Consider the following 19,746-nt stretch of genomic DNA (forward strand, 5'->3'; position numbering starts at 1 on the left):
GCGGGGGGTCAGTGCAAGGACAGTGCCTTCCCGGTGTATGTTGCACTCCTGGCATGGTGATTAGTGGGTCTGCAGTGCTGGAGAGGGCCCAGAGGTAAAGCCAGGTTGGGATTAAATCTTTGCTGAGGAATGCGACCTTGTAAGAAGATAATACTGGGTCCCTGCTACCCTGATGCAGGCCCCGCCTGATTCCAAAGGTTCTTGGATGCTGGGCCCTCATCTCCTGGCCTGAACTCTGTGCCCCTCATTCTGACACTAGCTTCTAGTCAGCTGGCACAACTCTAGAGCAGTGCTCACGTGCAGAAATCAGCCTCCTCTGGCAACAGCATGGGCAAGCTGTTCCCTAATGCCCACTGACTTCCTCACAGCTTGGCCTGGCACTCATCAGCAGACCCACCACACACACACACACACACACACACACACACACACACACCCCCACATACACCTAGGGTTTTCTTTGTTAATTTTCAGATTAGAGGAGACCAACACAATTTGCCCAAAATTTCAAAGGGAGGCACTAATTTGGAACGCACACCTGAGCTAGGAGATCTAACGGCTCCAACTTCAGGACAGCCCACACTGCTTGGGATGGAGAAAAAAAGTGTGCATCTCTCCCCAGCCCCATCTGGGGCATTCTGACCCAGGGTCTGCTTTTGTTTACTTTTAAACAAAAAAAAAAAAAAAAAAAAAAAAAAGCATCCTGCCTGGGAAATTAGACTGCCTAATGACTGCAAGCCTCAGTGTGGGCAAGATATCCTTACCTCACTTCCATGACTTACGCCTCTCTATACTCCCTTATCACCCTGAGCCCCAATCGCATCAACTGCATGAGAGACAAACCACCCCTCACATACCACCCTCCCCCAGAGCTATTACTCCACTGACCCTGTACCATCACTTTCAGTACAGTCACTTTGGTCCAATACTGCCATAAATCCATCAAAAGAAAAGTAGCTCTGTTCCCAAAGCTCTGGAACAAGGCAGGACCTCCAATCACTTGTCTTCGGTGTCCACCCCAGGCTCCCCTGCCAGCAACCCTGAGGCTGGCACTGCCATGGTCAGGACCGTCAATTCCAGCCTGCTCCATTCTCATTCATCCATGCTGGCCTTTCCAATCACAGTACACATGCCAAGGCTAGGGGTCAGGTACTCAACCAAACACCAGAACCCCAAGAGTGCTTGGGGTCTAGCCTCTTCAACTTCAGGGGAAACAGGCCCAGAGAGCCAAGTGACTCTGCCCAGAGCCAGAATGGGAATTAGTGGAGTAGCCAGGATAGAATCCTGGGTTCTGAACTCCCCTCACAGTGCTCTTTCCAACATATCTCCCTACTTCATAAAATCCAGTAAAAAGCATCACCTCTATAGCAGAATAAGCTGCTTGTGAACTTACGTGCCACAGTGGTCAGTCTGGCTGCACCCAGGCCTGGTCTGCCCCATTACTGCCCAGTGTCTCCCAGCTTCTCTGTTGGTTCTGACCCACTAGCAGTAGGGACTAGAGTTAGCTGGCTCATCCCATGGCTCCCTCTATGTGATCTCTTAACAGTTGTGACTTGAGTCCAAGTCCTAAGAGAACAATCTGTTCAGTGTCCTGATGTGCTCGTGAATTTTTCAGTGGGGCTAAATACCTGGCCCTCTGGAGAAGGTTGAACCTTGTCACCCATGTTACAGGCATTGGCTAAGTTCCCCAGTCCCCAAGTTCCCAACTGACCCTGCTTTTCATCCCTAGCCTGGAGGTCCTGCAATTGTGCCACTCTCACCCAAATGGTCCCAACTGGTACCTGCCAGGTCTTCATCAACCATGTTTCTTCAGTCCCTGGACTACCTGCCTAGGTGCCTCAGCCTCTTCCCCTCACCAGCCCACTCTCCTCACACAGCTCTACCTTGGGGCAGGGCCTACCTGGGCCACTGAACCTTTCCCTGTTGTTCTAAGAGTGATCTAACTTTCAGATTCAACTGGATAGAAAAGTCCTAATATTAGTAGAGGAGCCTTGCTCTGTTCCAGCTCATAATAAAAACAGCCAGCACATAAATAGCACTCACCACTCCCCATGTGCCAGGTTCTGTCTCAAGCACTCTATATTTATTAAGCCTTACAAATCTTAAGTCACTGAATCCTTACAATATTGGTACTATTTCCTGCAGGTACTATTACATCCATTTTAGTGATGAGGCCACGGAGGCTCAAGGCAGTTAAGTAGCTTTCTCAAGGTCACACATGCACTGTGCAAGTGATTTGAATACTGTGAAGGAACAGCCTTCTGGAACATTAGGGAACAGAATCCAGAGCCATTGTTTGGGGACAGCCAGACACTGACTCGCTTCCCTTTCCACTCTAGCCCCACCCTGGCCAAAAGTAGGTGGCTTTGCTGGCACCAAGTTGGGTTTAACAACCAGAAAAGCCTAAAAATGTTTTTCTTGTGACAAGAGAGCCTATATTTTGAAAACCGAAGCACATGTTTTGTTAATGTCAAGTACTTTGGGGATGGTGAAGTGAGCCCTAAGGACAAAGGGCTAGACTATAAGAATTTGGCTACTTTCTCAACTTTGCAGAAACCTACCTTTGCAGAGAGTATTGTCAGCACTACATGCCCTGTGTGGGAACCAAGGGCCCAAAGGAAACTTGCACCAGGATGTGCTGTAGAGACTCCTGGCCAGTGTGGGTCCCTGGTCACCAATGAGCCCCAGACCAATTAAATTAGGAACTGCACTTAACCTAATCCTATAGTGGATATGCACATGGTCTGTTTCTAATTCACAGCCTACTTGAAAGCATACACAATTCAATTCTCACAAGGACCTTTCACTGTAAGGAAATCATTACCCCATTTTACAGATGGGGAAACTGAGACTAAATTATATTAAGAAACTATCTACTTGATACACTTCTAAACTGTTTAGACATTGCTTCTTTTAGATCTGTAAGTGGCACACATGATTTTTATAATCCACCAAAACAATAAAGATTTTTGTGGCACCTGGGTGGCTCAGTGGTTGAGTGTTTGCCTTTGGCTCGGGTCATGATCCCGGGGTCCTGGGATTGAGTCTTGCATCGGGCTCCGCACAGGGAGCCTGCTTCTCCCTCTGCCTATGTCTCTGCCTCCCTCTCTCTATCATGAATAAATAAAATCTTTAAAAAAAGGTAAAGATTTTTCCCACCCTGTGCTACATTTACACAGCTAGTAAGAAGTGGAGCTAGGATATGAACTAGCTCTGTCTAATAACAAAGCTCAAGCTCTTTCTACTGCCCCCTTTGTGGCATCTCAGTGACCCAGTCTCTTGGGAGTCCCAGTCCTCCCTAGATATGTTTAGTACAGGTCACATCTTGCTTCCTTGCCCTTCTTTCATATTCAAAACTTACTATAGGAGCACCTGGGTGGTACAGTCCACTAAGTGTCTGACTCTTGGTTTTGGCTCAGGTCATGATCTCAGAGTCATTATCTCAGGGTCAGGAGATCGAGCCCCCTGTTCAACCCTGTGTCAGGCTCCACACTGAGCATGAAGCCTGCTTGGGATTCTCTCTCTTCCTCTCCCTCAGCCCCTCCTGGACCATGCTCTCTCACACACACACACACACACACACACACACAAACAAAACAAAAACAAAAACAAAAACAAAAACCTAAAACAACACATTACAAAGCTGTAGTAATCCAAACAGTGAGGTATACTGGTATAAGGATAGATATACAGACCAACTGAGAGCCCAGAAATAAGTTCATACATCTATGGCCAGCTGATTTTTGACAAGAGTGCTAAGTCCCTTGTATAGTGTCTTTAACAAATAGTGCTGAGACAACTGGATACTGGATTTCCACAAGCTAAGGAATGGAGTTGGACCCACAGCTCACACAAAAATGAACTCAAAATGGAACAATGGCCTAAATATATGCTGTAAAACAACTTAGAAGAAAATGGTAAATTGTCACAACTATGGATTTGGCAATGAATTTGTGAATACGACACCAAAAGCATAAGCAAAAAAAAAAAAAAAATAGACAAATTGAACTTCCTCCAAATTAGAAGCTTGTGCTTCAAAGGGCATTATCGAGAAAGTGAATCTTCGTTCACTGTTGGTGGGATGATAAATTGGTGCAACTGCTATGGAAAACATTATAGATTTCTCAAAAAATTAAAAATAGAGCTAGAACTACCATATGATCTAGCAATCTCGCTTCAGTGTATATTTCCAAAGGAAATGAAATCTGGATCTCAAAGGAATATTTCCACTCCCATGCTCACTGCAGCATTATTCACAATTGCCAAGATATGGAAACAACTTAAATATCCACTGACAAAGGAATGGATGAAGAAAATATGGTATATATGCATGATGAAACAGTATTCAGCCTGAAAAAAATACGGAAGTCACCATTTGGGACCACAGAGATGAACCTGGAGGACATGATGCTACATGAAATATATCAGACACAGAAAGACAAATACTGCACGATCTCACTTTATGTGGAATCTAAAATAGTCAAAGTCACAGAAGTGAGGAGTAGAATTGTGGTTGCCAGGGGCTGGGCAGATGTGGAAAATGGGGAGATATTGGTTAGAGGGTACAAAGTGTCAGTCATGCAAGATGAATGAGTTCTAGAGATCAGATGTATGGCATGGAGACTGTAGTCAACAATACTGTATTGTATCCTTGAAATTTGCTATGAGGATACATCTTATGTTTTCTCATCACACACACATACACACATACACAGGAAAGAAGAAAAAAAAGAAAAGAAGAAAAGAAAAAAAAGAAAAGAAAAGAAAAGGAAAAGAAAAGAAAGAAAACGGCAAGTACGTGAGGTGATGGGTATGTTAATTAGCTTGATTGTGGTCATCATTTCACAATGTATACACATATCAAAACATCAAGTTGAAACAAAACAAAACATCAAGTTGTACTCCTTAAATACATATAATTTCTATGTGTCAATTATATCTCAATAAAGCTGAAAAAAATCAACCACCAAGAAAGACCAACCAAAAGACATGCATTAAAATGTCCAGTGTTAATAATAACCGAAGCCAGGAAACATCTCAAGTGCCCATCACAGTGGAATGGATGAGTTATGGTAACTCCATACAGAATACTACACAGCAATGAGAGTGAACAAACTGCAATTTCATGCAAAAACACAGATGACTCCACTGTTAAACTAAATAAGAAAAACACAGAAGAGTAACCCTTGTACTGTTAAATTAAGTTAAAAATTGGCAAAACTAATCTCTCCAGTTAGAAATCAGCATAATGGAAGTCAGGATGGTGGTAGTCCTTGTGTGAGAGGGCATCGATAGGAAGGGTTCTGATTACAAGAGCATATTCACTTTGTGAAAACTCATCAAACTCTTCACTTATGACTTGTACACTTTTTCATATGCAGGTTAAATACTTCAATAAAATCTTATTTAAAGACAAACAAAAGACACAGGCAAAGGACTTGAATGGACATTTCTGCAAAGAAGATAAACGAATGGCCAGGAAGCACATGAAAAGAGATGCTCAACATTATTCATTAGGGAGATGTAAACCAAAACCACAGTAAGAAACCCTTTCACCCATCCCAGGATGACTTAAAACCAGAAAATAACAAGTGTCGACGAGGATGTAGAGAAATGGGAACCTCATGCACTGCTGGAAATATAAAATGGTGCAGTTGCTGTGAAAAACAGCTCCGGGAGGGACGGGGTCCTCAAAAAGCTAAACAGGGAATCCGTATATGGTGCAGCAATTTCTTTCTTTTCTTTTTTTTTTAAGATTTTATTTATTTATTCATGAGAGACACAGAGAGAGAGAGAGAGAGAGAGAGAGAGAGGCAGAGACACAGGCAGAGGGAGAAGCAGGCCCCGTGCAGGGAGCCCGATGTGGGACTTGATCCTGTGGTTCTCAGGTCTCCAGGATCAGGCCCTGGGCTGAAGGCGGCGCTAAACCACGGAGCCACCCAGGCTGCCCGGTGCAGCAATTTCTCTCCTATTATATGCGCAAAACAATTGGAAACAGGGACTGAAGCAGATACCTGTACGTCAGTGTTGGCAGCGGCATTTTCACAATAGCCAAAAGGCAAAACCCGCCCAAATTACATCATGATGTTGTTACATCAACAGAGTAACAGAGAAACATGTGGTACATGCATACAGCGCAGCATTATTGTGTCAAAAGGAGAATGATGGACGCATGTACACTACAACATGCAAAAACCTGGAAGACATTGTGCTAAGTGAAGTGGTCAGACATGAAAGGAAAAATACCATGTGATTCCATTTGTATGTAATATCTAGAATAGGCAACATCATGAAGACAGAAAGGAAATTAGAGGTTACCAGGGCCTAGAGAGAGGGGTCAATGAAGAGTTACTTCTTACTAAGTGCAAAGTTTTTGTGTGGAGTGATGAACAAGATTTGGAAATAGTGGTGATGGCTATGCAACACTGTGAATATACTTGAGGCCACTGAGCTGTATGTACACTTAGAAATCAAGGAAATGGCTAATTTAAAATTTTATGTTTATATATACTGCTATGTTCTATAGTTTTTATTCTATATACACTGCTACAATTTAAAAAAGCCTGACTGTTATACATTGACAATTAATTCTTGAGAACTGAATAAAAAATATATCATTTACAGTATCACTGAAAACTATGCAATACTTCAGGATAAATCTTATAGAAGAGGTGAAAGACGTATACTCTGAAAACTATAAGACATGTCTGAGAGAAATGAGAGAGGATCTAAATAATCAGAAAGATATATCACATTTATAGGTTGGAAAGCCCAATATGACCAAGAGTTAACTCTCCCCAAATTGATCTGTAGATTCAACACAGTCCTAATCAAGATCCCAGCATGCTTTTGTTTAGTTTGTTTTTGCAGAGCTTGAAAATCTCTTTGTAAAAGGAATGTAAAATTAACAGGGACCCGGAAAAGCCCAACAGCTTTGAAGAAGACCATCCTGGTTTCTCCAGGGCTTGGGTGAAAGAGCCTCTCCTTTGATTTTGCTTGGATTCCACACTCATCAAGTAACCTTTTGACTTTACTTCCCAAGTAGCTTGAGGATTGGGGATGGGCCCTGGGCAGGGCCATAAACACTGCAATAACTGCAAAGAGATCATCACAACTCTAGAGTAATAAATGGGTCTTCAGCAACAACAAAGTTGAAGATCCTAAACTACCTGGTTTCAAGACGCTTTACAAAGCTATAGTCAACCAGATTGTGTGGTATTGGCAACAAGAAAGGCAAATAGATCAATGGAACAGAATAGAGAGTATAGATATAAATACAATGACAATTGGTTTTTGATAAAAGTGCAAAAAAAAGTAAAGTCCTTTCAACAAATGGTGCTTGAACAACATTTTTAAAAAATGAACCTTCTCTCTCTCAAATTAAAAAAATAATAAAAAGAAATGAACCTCATTCTACATACAAAAGTTAACTAAAAATGAAGTGCAGACCTAAAATGTTAAGCCTGAAATTAGGAAATTCCTAAGAGAAAACCTTTGTTGCCTTGAGTTAGGCCATGATTTCTTAGATAAGACACTAGAAGCACAGTCCATAAGAGAACATATCGGCAAATTGGGCTGCATTGAAAGCAAAACTTCTGCTCTTCAAAATATATGAGACTGGAAAGAAAACCACAGACTTGGAGAAAATATTTGCAAGTCACATGTCTGATAAAGGACGTGCATCTAGAATATGCAAAGAATTCTCAAAGCTCCGAAGTAAGGACACAAATTACCCAATAACAAATGAGGAAAAGATTTTAACAGATATTTCCCCCAAAAAAGATGCATGGGTGGCAAATAAGCACATGGAATGATGCTCAATATCATTAATCATTAAGGAAATGCAAATAAACTCACAATGACCCACTATTACATACCTATTAGATAGCCAAAATTTAGAAGACTGACCATAGTCTGTGCCAGGGATATAGAGGAATTGGAAGTCTCATACACTGCTCAGGGGAATGTAAAATGGTGTAACCACTTTGGAAAAGTTGCAGTTTTTTAAAAAGTTAAATGTATACCTACCAAAAAGCCCCCCATGTATGCCTACCAGGTGATCTAGCCATCCCACTTGTAGGTATTTATCCAAGAGAAATAAAAACATATGTCCATACAAAGACCTGTACATAAAACAATCATAATAGTTGTATTTGTGATAATCAAAACGTGGAAACTACTGAAGTGCCCATAAATAGAAAAATGGATAAAGTATGGTATCTCCACATAATGGAATACTACTTAGCAATAAAAAGAAATGAACAGAGTCATGCAACAACATGGAGAAATATAAAAATAACTGTGGCTGCATGCAAGAAGTCAGACCAAAAAAAAAAAAAAAAAAGCGAGAGAGAGAGAGAGAGAACACACTGAATGATTCCAATTATATAAAATTCTAGGATATGCAAACAAATCAGATCAGTGGTTCCCTGAGGATAGGAGGAGAGTAGGGGTTGGCAGAGGAGCAGGAAGGAAGTATTATAAGTATTATAAAGGGACATGAGGACACACTGGCCTCCTTGCTGTACTGAAATACACTTAAGCACACTCCTACCTTAGGATCTTTTCACTTGCTGTTCCCCTTCCATGGAACACTCACTCCCTTACTGAAATATCACCTTATCAGAAAGGGTTTCCCCAACCAGACAATATAATACAACATATTCACCCCCACCCCAACTCCACGCCATCAGAATCTCTCCATTTTGCTCAGCTCTATTTTTCTTCTTTGCATTTAGCATATAAGTCACTAGCAATGGCATATATGCACATTTCTGTGTCTATCCCCCCTGAGTAGACAGTTAAGAGTTGTGGGACTAGAGAGTTGTCTTGTTTGCTGCTCTGCCTATAACGTTGTGGAGCATACAGAAGAAGGTGCTCAAAAAATACATTTTGAGTGAACGGACCACCTTCAAAGGCAGCTACCATTCTTACTATCTTTCTGCAGGTAGATGTTAAGTTCCTTATCAAAAGTCACAAAACTAATTACTAGGGAGCTGGGCTTCAATGTCAAGCCACTGTGTCTTCCAAAATCCAAGTTGCAAGCACTTATGTACATCATTGTCTCAGAGTCTGGGGGGCCAGGCTCCAAAGAGATCACCATGAAACAATGCAGGTAGAGCCTCAGACTGTGAATACACATCAATCCACTTCTTCTGGATGATCATATGGCCACAATCACCCAAATGTGAAACCAGCAACCCCTCAAAAAAAAAAACCAGCAACCCCTCTTCAAGGAGTTCATTCTAATCAGATAACCAGAGATGAGGGAAGAATATTATGCATATAAGGATGTTTATCATGGAATTATTTATTATAAGAAAGAATTGGACTCCCCAAAGCAAGTGACTGAGGTGGCATGGCAGTGATTTTGGAGTCAGGAAGTTGCAGAAGGTCATGCCCAGTGTGATCAGTTTTTCTCAAAGGAACAGGAGACACAATTATCTGCTTAGGCTTTGGGGGTATGGAGTAGGGTCAAGTAAGAGGGGCCTTGAGTATGATGCAGAAGAGCCTCTGTGGGGAATGGGAGTAAAGCTTCTTAGCAGGGAGAAGGGGAAGACTGTTGATAGCACAGCTGAAGAGGAAGCCCCCCAATGTGGTGACAAATCAGGAGGGTTGTGTACTTTTTGTGTAGTGCTCTGACACCATGACGACAAAGGAGGTGGGGATTCTAATGCTGGTTCACCCAGGGCTGGAATTGTGGTGAGCATGTGCAAGAAAACAGAAAGTGATGGTAGTGTAAGTCAGATAATCATCCATGTGGTCTGGGCTGGGAAAGGAAGAAGAGAGGTCAGGAAAAGGCTGGCAGGAGAAAATGCAGACACCAAGGCACTGGATGGTTCAATAATATGGTGGGAAGGATGTATGAGGGAGGTGCAGGAGGCCAGAGACTGGGATATTAGTGTGTAAGGTATCAAAAGTGAGGCAATCTCAGGGGGCAACATCTAAGAATGTATCCTGTGAATAACTAAAGAGAATTTTCTAGAATGGGAAGGTCCATTCTAGTTGGTAACTTACTAAGCCCTGAAATCTCTGGGATAGATGACTGGAGCTTGAATGGAGGCAAGAACGTTAACCAAGTGCCAAGCTCTTGAGGACAGATGGACTTGATGGTACATTACTGATCATTTTTCATATATTGGTTTATTTTATCTTCATAAAACTCAGTGATATAGACAAGAATGGACAGATGAAATGGTTAGACTTTGAGAGTTCAAGGAAACTGTCAAAGTTTTGAGTTCGTTGGACTAGAAGGATGCTGAATAGAGAAAACAGAGTTATCAGCGAAGGGTCTGGCTTTGAATACACTGAATTAGGGGTTTTAGAATATCTACATGGAGAGGTCTACAGGCATTTAGAGATGTGTGGTTAGGGCTTAGCAAAAAGATTGGAGTTGAAGATATGAATTGCTATGTTAAAAGCACTGAGGTGATAACTTGGGACTAGGGTGTAACCCAAGAATAGAATGGAATAGGATAGAAGGGAAGAGAGGGGAGCTTTGGCGTGTGCTCACATTGGGGCAGTGAGGACCAAGAGGAATCAGCAATTAGAGAAATGTAGGTCTCATATCGTGGTAGATTGTAAAACATGGCCACAAATTCTTTACAGCTCTTCCCTTCAAGAAGTGAAGCTTATTCCTCTCTCCTGAACGTGGGCTGACATTCTGACTGTCTTTGACCAATACCATGTGGCAGAGTGATGTGCATGTCCCAAACCTAGGCTTCAAGGGGCTTTGTAGTTTCTGCTTTCTCACTGGGAATCTTCTACCAGCATGTGAACAAACCCGGGCTAGCCTGCTGGAAGATGAGAGACCATTTCTCTCTCTTGACCTCTCAGGAAAGAGGCTCCAGATAGCTGAGGCACCACACATGGAAGCAAATGCAGCCAAGAAAAGCCACGCCTAGGTCAGACCACAAAAGCTGCCCAGCTGAGCCCAGCCCAAATCGCTGATCCACAGAATCTTGCACTAACTAGATTATTTTAAGACACTAAATTTAAGAGTAATTTGTTACACAGCAATAGATAACTGATATATATGTGCCTGAGAAGCAAAGGGGGAAACAAATGAAAAGAACAGATTATATAATGCAGAGAGGTCACCTTCTATGGGAATGTGAAGGAGAGCAGTTTCCTGGCTTCTAAGATGTGGTGGGGGCAGAAGCCAGAGAACAGAGTCAGAAAGTGTTAACTGTTGATGAGGCAGTTTGCTTCTAGGAGCTGCGGATGGGGATGGTGGCAGCATGATCACAGAATTCACTTTTAATACCCAGGTACTACATACATGTGCTGCTTATATAGTATTTTTAACAGTTTATTAAACTGTGCAATTTTTAAATAATTCAATTCTTTAAAACCTTTAAAAACTAAGTACTAACTGGAGAGTGGGGGTAGGTCATATAGATCAATGTTTCCAGAGGAAAAGCCAAACCAGCCATATCCAAATCATCTGGGAAGGTTTACACAAATCTTGACTCCAGAGTTCCACGTCTGGAGATATGGATTCAGTTAGTTTGGACACAGGCCAGGAAAGTGACTTTCTTTCCATGGCTTCCCAGGTGTTGAGACTGTCAGGGTAAGAAGAAAAGCATGCTGAGGACAGAACCCCAGGAAAGGTCTTTCTTTAGGAGTCTAAAAAAGAGAACAATGATTTACAAACTCAGCCTCTCTGTTCTGAGACATTTACAATATTTATGAATAAAACAGCAATAGGTACCATTTATTAGAAAATTATCTTTTCTAATCCTCATAATAAATAATAATAATTTATTATTATCCCAAATAATAAATGGGATTATTTTCTCCCATTTCACAGAAAAAAACTGAGGCCTAGAGAGGGAAAGTAACCTGTTCCAGGTGAGCTAGGTGGAGTCAGGATTTGAACCCAGGCTGATTCCAGAGTCTTGCTGTTTTTATTTGTTTTTGCAGGAAAATAGTTTAGTTACTACACAGAATTACCTCAATTTGAAATTTTCTTCCTATATATGTATTAGGCCTTTGGCATATGCTACCACTGGTTTCTACTAGAATGTAGACTGTGAACTCATCTGGGGGGGAAGGAATTATGTCTTCTTCTCTCCTTATATTCAAGGCCCCACACATAGATTGCAGTAAATACATATTTGTTGAATAAGTGAATGAATGTGTGGTTTGGGATCTGAACACAAGCTTGGAGGGTTTGTAATTTTAAGTTTCATACTCTGATCATTTTAGAGTTCCCCTCCATAGGAAACACTACTTTTCAGAAGGGCCCCTTCCCTGGAATTGGAGGGTGGACAGCAACCAGATGGCTAGGATTGTGCAGCGCAGGGTTCAGGAGGGAACAAAATCAACCAATGCAGACCACATTATCCCCACAAAGAAGGCCTTGAAAGCAAAGAAAGTCATGGACCAGTTGCACTCGCCTTGACAAGCCAGTATAGGTTTACAGGCTGAAAGATCAACAGTAAGGGGAAAGGTGAAAAGGGAGAAAGATGGGATCAGTTGGAGGAGAGTTAATAGGGTCCTAGGGGGATGCAGCTGGGGCAGGAGGGCCACCTGTTCCTCTTAATCTCCGAAGACCTGTTGTCGGAGACGCAGGAAGGTATTTAGCAGAGTGGAGGGAAGGAGAGCGCCAGAAGCAGGACTTGAGGGAGCTGAGAGCAGCCCAGTTCATCAAGTTTCTCCTCCGGTCCTCACCATTTAGGGCCACGGATCAGAAAATTTAACTCCAGGGATCCTCAAGGGGTAATGAACTTTGAAAACAACAACAACAACCTATCTACTACCATCACTGTGGTTTCACTTCAAAAAGCGAGATGACATTTAACACACGCCAAAAATAGGTAGAAAGGACAAAAATCTCAGAATAAATCTCTGCTTGATGACCAACTCACTCCGTTGTCCTCGTTTTCTCACTTCACCGGGAAGGATGATTCCTCCCCGCAGGACGCGTGCGTGGGGAGCGCGGCGCCCGGGAGCCCCTCCGCCCCGGAGCCCCGCCGCCCCCTCCGCCCCGGGGCCCCTCCGCCCCGCCGCCCACGCCGCCAGCCGCTCCGGGTCCCCGCCGGCCGCCCCGCCGGGCCCCCTCGCCTGCCGCCCTCGCCTGCCCCCGCCGCGGGGCGCCCCGCCCGCCCCCCTGCGCGGCCCGCCCCCAGCCCCTCCACGCTCCCTCGTGCGGCCGCGGCGCCGGGGCCACCGCAGGGCGGGGGCTGGACTGGGCCGGGGGGGCGGGGGGGGGGCGGGAGGCAGCTCGCGGGGCCCGGGGCCCTCCTCGGCCGGCTCTGCCCCGCGGGTGTGAGGACCCCCGCCGCTCGGCTCCGGCTCCGGCTCCGCCTCCGGCTCCCCTCCCCTCTGCACCCGGGACGCGGCGGGGGGCGGGGGCGGGGGGTGTCGCGGGGGCCGCCCGGGGTCGGGGCGCGGACCGCCGGGCTCCCAGCCGGAGCCGCTGCTCGCGCCGGGTGCGCGCGGGGGCGGGCGCGGGGGCGGGCGCGGGGAGCCCACCCTGCAGGCGGCTGCCCTACCTGTCGTAGCTCCAGCGGCTGTAGGACAGGGTCCGGTGGCTGCTGACTCCCTCCATCGCCGGCTCCGGGTTCGGCTCCCGGCCCCGCGGCGGCTGCGGTGGGCTCGGCGCTCCTCGCTCGCTGCGGGCCAGGCCGGGGCGCGGGCGCAGGACTGTACCATTCGCCCCCCCGGGGGGTGACCCCCCCTCCGGCTCTGCCAATGGCGGGGACGCGCGGGCTGCGGGGACCCGGGCCCGCGGGGCCCCCTCCCCCGCGCTCCAGTCCCGCGGGGGCGCGGCTGCGGCAGCCGGGACGGCTTATTTATTTATTTCCGATGTGTGCTCCGCGTCGCCATGGCAACTGCTCCATCTTTTCCGGCGTCACTAGGGCACCGCTGCTTTCAAACCTTCCCGGGACAGGGATTGCTAAGAGGCCGTCCCTTCTCTCGCCGGACTCAGCCCCCCGCTGCACAGACGCCTCCTCCTTCCTGGCCTGGAGTCTCCTCCATTCACTCCCTCCAATTTTCCACTTAAATTACCCCCCCCCCCTCAGGAATGGGAATACCCACCCCCGGAATTTTGAGGACTTCCGCCGTCTGCCAGCCCCTTTCCCCCTAGCGCTTACGGCCTTTACCTTTGCCCCCCTCTTCTGAAGGTGTCGAGACTCAGCCCCCGTTACCCAAGTGAAAACCCACTCCCCTTCCCTAGTCCCTCGCCGAGTTCCCTTGGCCCCACCATCTAGCATGTAGTGGCGCCCTTGGGTTGGGAGGACCAAGCTCTGAAAACACTCCCATTTCTAGGCCATCTCAGTTTATTTTCCTTGTGCTTTCCCTTTGTTCCTACTAAAATTACTTTGGAAAAAATCCAGCTGTGTTGGCTCAACTAGCGGAGCGTGTTTTCGTCATCTGTACCTGGCAGAGGGTGGCCCGGGGAAGGCCCTGGGGAGAGAGGCTGAGAGGTGCGGAGGGAGGGAGGGCTGGCCCCTCCTTGCCTTCCCTTCCCCCACTCTGGGCTGCTGGCTGCGGGGATTTACAGGTATAATCTTCTTGCAGAGGTCGTGGAAGCCTAAGAAGGACCTTTCAGGGCAGCTGTTGTAGGGGAGGCTGGAGACCAGGGGCAGGGGGGAGGTGCCAGCATAGGAAGGGAAGAGCATAGGGGGGAGCATAGGGCAATAGCCTTTGAGCTACCCTAATCCAAGGATCAGGGGCAACCGGGTGAAGCCAGACTTTCTGTGACTGTAGGTTGGTTACAGGCTTGCAAATGGCAGCACACCTGTTGCATCCAGCCCGCAATTGTGGTTTGGTTTGTTTTCATTGACTAAGTTGGCAACACTTAAAGGAGAGAGTTAATAGATTAGACTTTTTGTCCTCTTTTGAAAACTAAGAAAATCTGGAAACCCTTGTACCTGCCTTCAGCGCAGCAGGCACAGAGCCGAGAAGTGGCTGCTCTCCTTACAGGCAGCATGTGTTCTCCTACGGGCCTCAGACCCTGCCAGCCACCTTCTTTTACTTACATAACTGGTCCCTGCAGCTTTGGAGTTTGCCACCCTGGGCAGCAGTCATCTCGTAAGCCATGGTTTCCCCTGGCCCTCAGAGTTGTGCAAATGCATCATTAACCAGTATTTACCAAGGATCGGGTCCTCAGCAAAATGCTATAAACAGGAAGCAGACACTGTCACTTCCTTGTGAGGCTTATAGACTGACATGCATGAACTGACTCCCAAAGGGAACCACTGCTTCTGAACCACATCTGGATGGTGAGACTCTTGGCATATTCATGATCTTGGGAGTGGTGGATTGGGACTCCAGAAGCAACTCATTACAAGTGTGTGGAGCCTTATTTCATTGTTTGGGTAAAGGTGAGTGGAGGATGCCCCTATCTGGAGAATGTGTGGAGTTTGTGGGGCCTCCCACAGATGCTGCAGAACCAGCAGCCACAGCTCCTGACCCATATGTTATTAGACAAGTGTCCAAGGGTGTTCTTTCTCCAAAGGACTAATGGAAGGGCAACAGAATTAAGGGTACTCCCTCAAAAAGAGAGGTCCTGCTCCAGCAGCATCATCCCACTCTAAGCCATGCTAGCTCAGAGCCAGTCATAGGGATCCCCTGAGGATGACAGGGGGCACTGGCTGCTGGGCCCCTGCAGCCTGCCTTGGTGAGGCCACTGGAGGCAATAATAATAAACACATATTCTACATCATCAGAGAACCAGGTGGTTGGCACAAAACAAGAGTTCTATAGCTCTAAGAGCCAATAGCAGGTTTGCGGGACTCCCAGATCCTCACCTCCAAATCCTGACACCCCTAAATGTATAAAGAAGAAGCCCAAAGCCAGGTGTCCTGAACCAGGGCTGAACTGTAGAAAAGCTACATCCCAGACATTCTGGGATGCTCTCTGAAGGAGACTACCAAAGCTCCAGAGAAAGGACCCTTGATCCTTATCAATGGCAGGACCCATGTGTCAGCATTCTGTGGGAGGGAGACTGTGGCATATTTAAAGCAGGGTTGCTGAACCTTTGGGATTCCTCTTATTGAGAAGTAAGGTCTGTTACCTCACTGTGAATCTGTATGGTATGTGACTTCTAAGGTGAAGTAATAAAGGGCCTCTCAGTTTATTGGAAGGGACACTATATAAGAAGTCTGACAACCATGTGGCCACTGTGCTGTGAGGAAGCCTAACCTAAAGGAAAGGTCATACCTAGATGCTTCAGTTGATGGTCCCAGCTGAGCTCAGCCTTCATGTCACCCAAGCACCAGACATATAAGAAAGAAGCCTTTGGCAGACCCTAGCCCTTCAAGTCATGTCCAGATGCTTGAGGCCCCAAACATTATGGAGGAGAGACAAGACATCTGTGAGTGCCCTGATCTGACCTAGAAAATCTGTGGGGACACAGAAACGGTTGTTCCTTTACACTATAGATAACCAGACAGGCAGACTTCATCTCAGAGGAGCTGGTTCTTTTTCCTTGAAAGCTGAATGATGGGCCTTTTGGCTGTGAGAGGAAGGCTCCCATTTAGTTTACACGGAAGAGCTACGACAAGGAAACTTGAATGTTCTGCATGGTAAAGCAACAGGAAGGGAAGGCGTTGTCCTCTAGTGGCTAACTGATTGGGGGTAAGAATATGGCTGGAGCTGGGAGAGAAAGTACAGAGGAAGGCTGGGTAGGAAGAGTAGGTGAAGTGGCAGAGGGCTGGAGTCTGAGAAGGAAAAGAGCTGGTGAGAAACTTCTAGTCAGGGTTGAGCAAGGAACTCGAGGAACAAAGGTATCTACTATGCTATTTTAAGTTGCCTCCTGCTCTACCGATCTGTTCTATTCGCCCCAAATCTTCAGAAGTCTGATTTGCGTGTACTGCCACCTTGTTGGAATGATGCTTGGGGACCACGGAAGGCCAAGCATGATCCACACACGGAACAAAGAAAAGCTGGAGGATGGCAAGTGGAGCAGCTGGTTGGAGACTGAGGATTAAGTTAGGAGCAGGAATGCAAAGGAGATCAGGAGAACTTTCCCTTCTTGGAAATCCTTGGGCATATTAGGGAGGGCTTTCTAGACTTCCCAAATAGGAGGAGATTGGCTGTAGACAGTGGTCCTGGAACTAGGGTCTTAGCTACCCTATAGCCAGGTGGAACCCCTCAGCCATGCAAGGTCAGACTGGCTAGCATGTCTCTGGGAAAGCAAACAAGCAAGGGAGAAATCTAAAACTGGGATTCAGGACCAAGAGTCACTACGGCAAAATGAGGAAAAGGACCTGGGAGTCTATGTCCCTGGAGAATAAACCCTGGAAAGAAAAGTCCTCCGTTGTAATAGAGGTGGAAGGCTCTAAAGGGAAAAAACCCCTCAAACTACAAGTTCTGTACCCTGTAATGTAAGACTCTGGAAAAAAGCACTGCTGGCCAGAAAATGTACACACTACTCTCTGCCCCTAAGGCCCACATTTTCTCAGAAGAGAAAATTGTTCTATTCCCATTGTTACCCTGAAAGGCAATGCTCACCTTGAACACTCTAGCCCTGGTAGACACAATCCCTTTATTTTCTTAGTGTAGCTCGAACAGGCTAGATCTTTAAAGACTTCATTAATTTTAGAGGAAAAACAACAGGAAAATAAACCAAGCCATCACATGAAATACACAAATGCAGGGTGCGGGACCATGCACCTTTCCTCTGGCCATCCGCAGATTCTAAAAGGTGGAATCTCCTATAGGACTTCTTACCTAGACATCCTGACACCTGCATGCCCAAGGTCAAGAGGTGAAGATACCCATTTATGTTCTGAGAGATGGGCTTTATCTCCAGGTGAATGGCACTTTGAATAGCATCACTGATGTGATGGGCCATCCCCCTCCCACACTCAGAGTGTGGCTTCACTTTCATAGGCCCACTTAAAACAGCCACAATACAGTCTCACCCATTAACCTCCACCTCTCTTCTCCATCCCAAACACACAGTAACAGGAGGACAAGAACACCCTCTTAAGTCTACTTTGAATCCTCAGGACTTTCTATAGGCAAACAAGGTTGGTGAACATAGAGATCTAAGAATTCCACACAAATTGACAGATAATCTTTCTTAACATCCCGGACTCTGTTGTTTAAGGCAGGAACAGACCTTTTATCCCCAGGTATGTGGTCCCATAGTTGCTAGCTATGGCTTTCCTTGGGTTGGGAGATGCTTGCTGTGGACTATTTGGAAACCTGAGCAAGAGACCAGGCAGGGCTAATAGCTGGTTGCAAATCAGTGTCAATGTTCAACCATTAAGCTCCAAAACCAACCAACCAACCAACCAACCAACCAACCACCACCACCACCAAAATGCTTTTAAAATTCATGGTAGAAAAAATAAGTGGGAAATATCAGAAAGGGAGACAGAACATGAAAGACTCCTAACTCTGGGAAACGAACTAGGGGTGAAGCGGAGGTGGGTGGGGGGTGGGGGTGACTGGGTGGTGGGCACTGAGGTAGGCACTTGATGGGATGAGCACTGGGTGTTATTCTGTATGTTGACAAATTGAACACCAATAAAAAATAAATTTATTTAAAAAATTCATGGTAGAGATTTTAAAAGCAATTGCAGGAGTCAGATTATATATGCAGTGAAAAGTTTTGTTAAGTGTTAGGAGGTGCCAGTTGCCCTAACTCTTTGTTCTATAACCTGACAGTCCATTAGTGCCAGAGGTCCCTATTAGACAAGAACACTGTATGGAGTCTTTGAAAAGTTCCAATAGGAGATCTTTTAGGCTTGAGAGCTAAGCCATGCCTTCTACAGCACAGATTGACTCATATTTGAAAAAGCAGCTCATTGTGTGCTGGGCCCAAGCAGAGCCTGTTAATACCTGATAATGGGATATCAAGACACTATATGTCTAGAAATACCCATTGTAATCTGGGCCAGCAGTCATAAACTGGTGTTGACTAGTTCACCAGTCATAAGTGGGCAGTTCATTTTATGATGACAATAGTACATTTGAGGTTGGGTCCAGACAGATCCAGAGAGCAACAAGTAAGCTGCATGAAAACGTGATTTAGACTCTGTTTCATAGCCCTGTTGCACCAACCTGCTCTCTTAGCTCATAATCATGCTTGTGTGAGTGTTCCCCACAACACTGCTATGGGAAGAATGGAGGCCGGAATATGTTTGACCTCATACAATTGTACAAAAAAAAAAAAAAATGAATTGTAGCCATACCACATGCCCACTCAGAACAAGTCCTAATCCTCCTAATGGGCGATTTGTCCAACAACTTTGCATGAAAGGGGGAATGGCCTGAGGCAAGAATGTACATGGACCTCTGGGCAGTGGAGAATAACTCAACTGGTTGGTCAGAGGTCTGGATGAAGCAAGATTAGAACAGTAGAGAAGGAAGCCTGCAGAAAAGGTGCATGGGAAGATGGATAGGTGTCGGATTATGCAGACCTTTGAGTGTTGTTCCATGCTCATCAGAAAGCTTCTGCTGCAGAGGAAGCGTACACAGGATAACTTGTCTGCTGGTTTCTGTCTCAACCAAATAAGTGCATGGACCCAAGAATGGAGTGGAGGTGTGACAGGCAGAGATGGAGGCTCTGCACAGGCCCACCAACCAGGGCTCCCCCTCACCAACGCTGACTTACCATTGCTGCTGGTGAATGTTTAACTTGCACTCACAAAGGCCGGATCCTCATCATGGTGTCATTCCTTGAGTAGACTGTCCCAACAAGTGGTGGTAAACTGATTAATCAGACTCTTTCTACCCTGCAGAGGGCAGCAATGTGTTCTTACTGGAACTGAAATCTTTTTG

General features: G+C 45.8%; 1 protein-coding gene across 5 annotated transcripts in view; it reads right to left on the reverse strand.

The window, feature by feature from the left end:
• TUB (TUB bipartite transcription factor) overlaps window positions 1-13,728 on the reverse strand; it is an 84,927-nt gene extending 71,199 nt beyond the window's left edge. Inside the window, exon 1 of one of the 5 annotated variants that reach the window (XM_077866591.1) lies at window positions 13,500-13,728. In XM_077866591.1, coding sequence (XP_077722717.1) covers window positions 13,500-13,659 — 160 coding nt within the window. In that variant the 5' untranslated portion in view covers window positions 13,660-13,728. The remainder of the gene's footprint in view (window positions 1-13,499) is intronic. The other 4 variants (XM_077866592.1, XM_077866600.1, XM_077866594.1 and 1 more) reach the window with 4 other exon arrangements.
• Between the last annotated feature and the right edge of the window lie 6,018 nt (window positions 13,729-19,746).

The sequence above is a fragment of the Canis aureus genome, chromosome 23, assembly GCF_053574225.1.
Source record: "Canis aureus isolate CA01 chromosome 23, VMU_Caureus_v.1.0, whole genome shotgun sequence".
Lineage (NCBI taxonomy): Eukaryota > Metazoa > Chordata > Mammalia > Carnivora > Canidae > Canis > Canis aureus.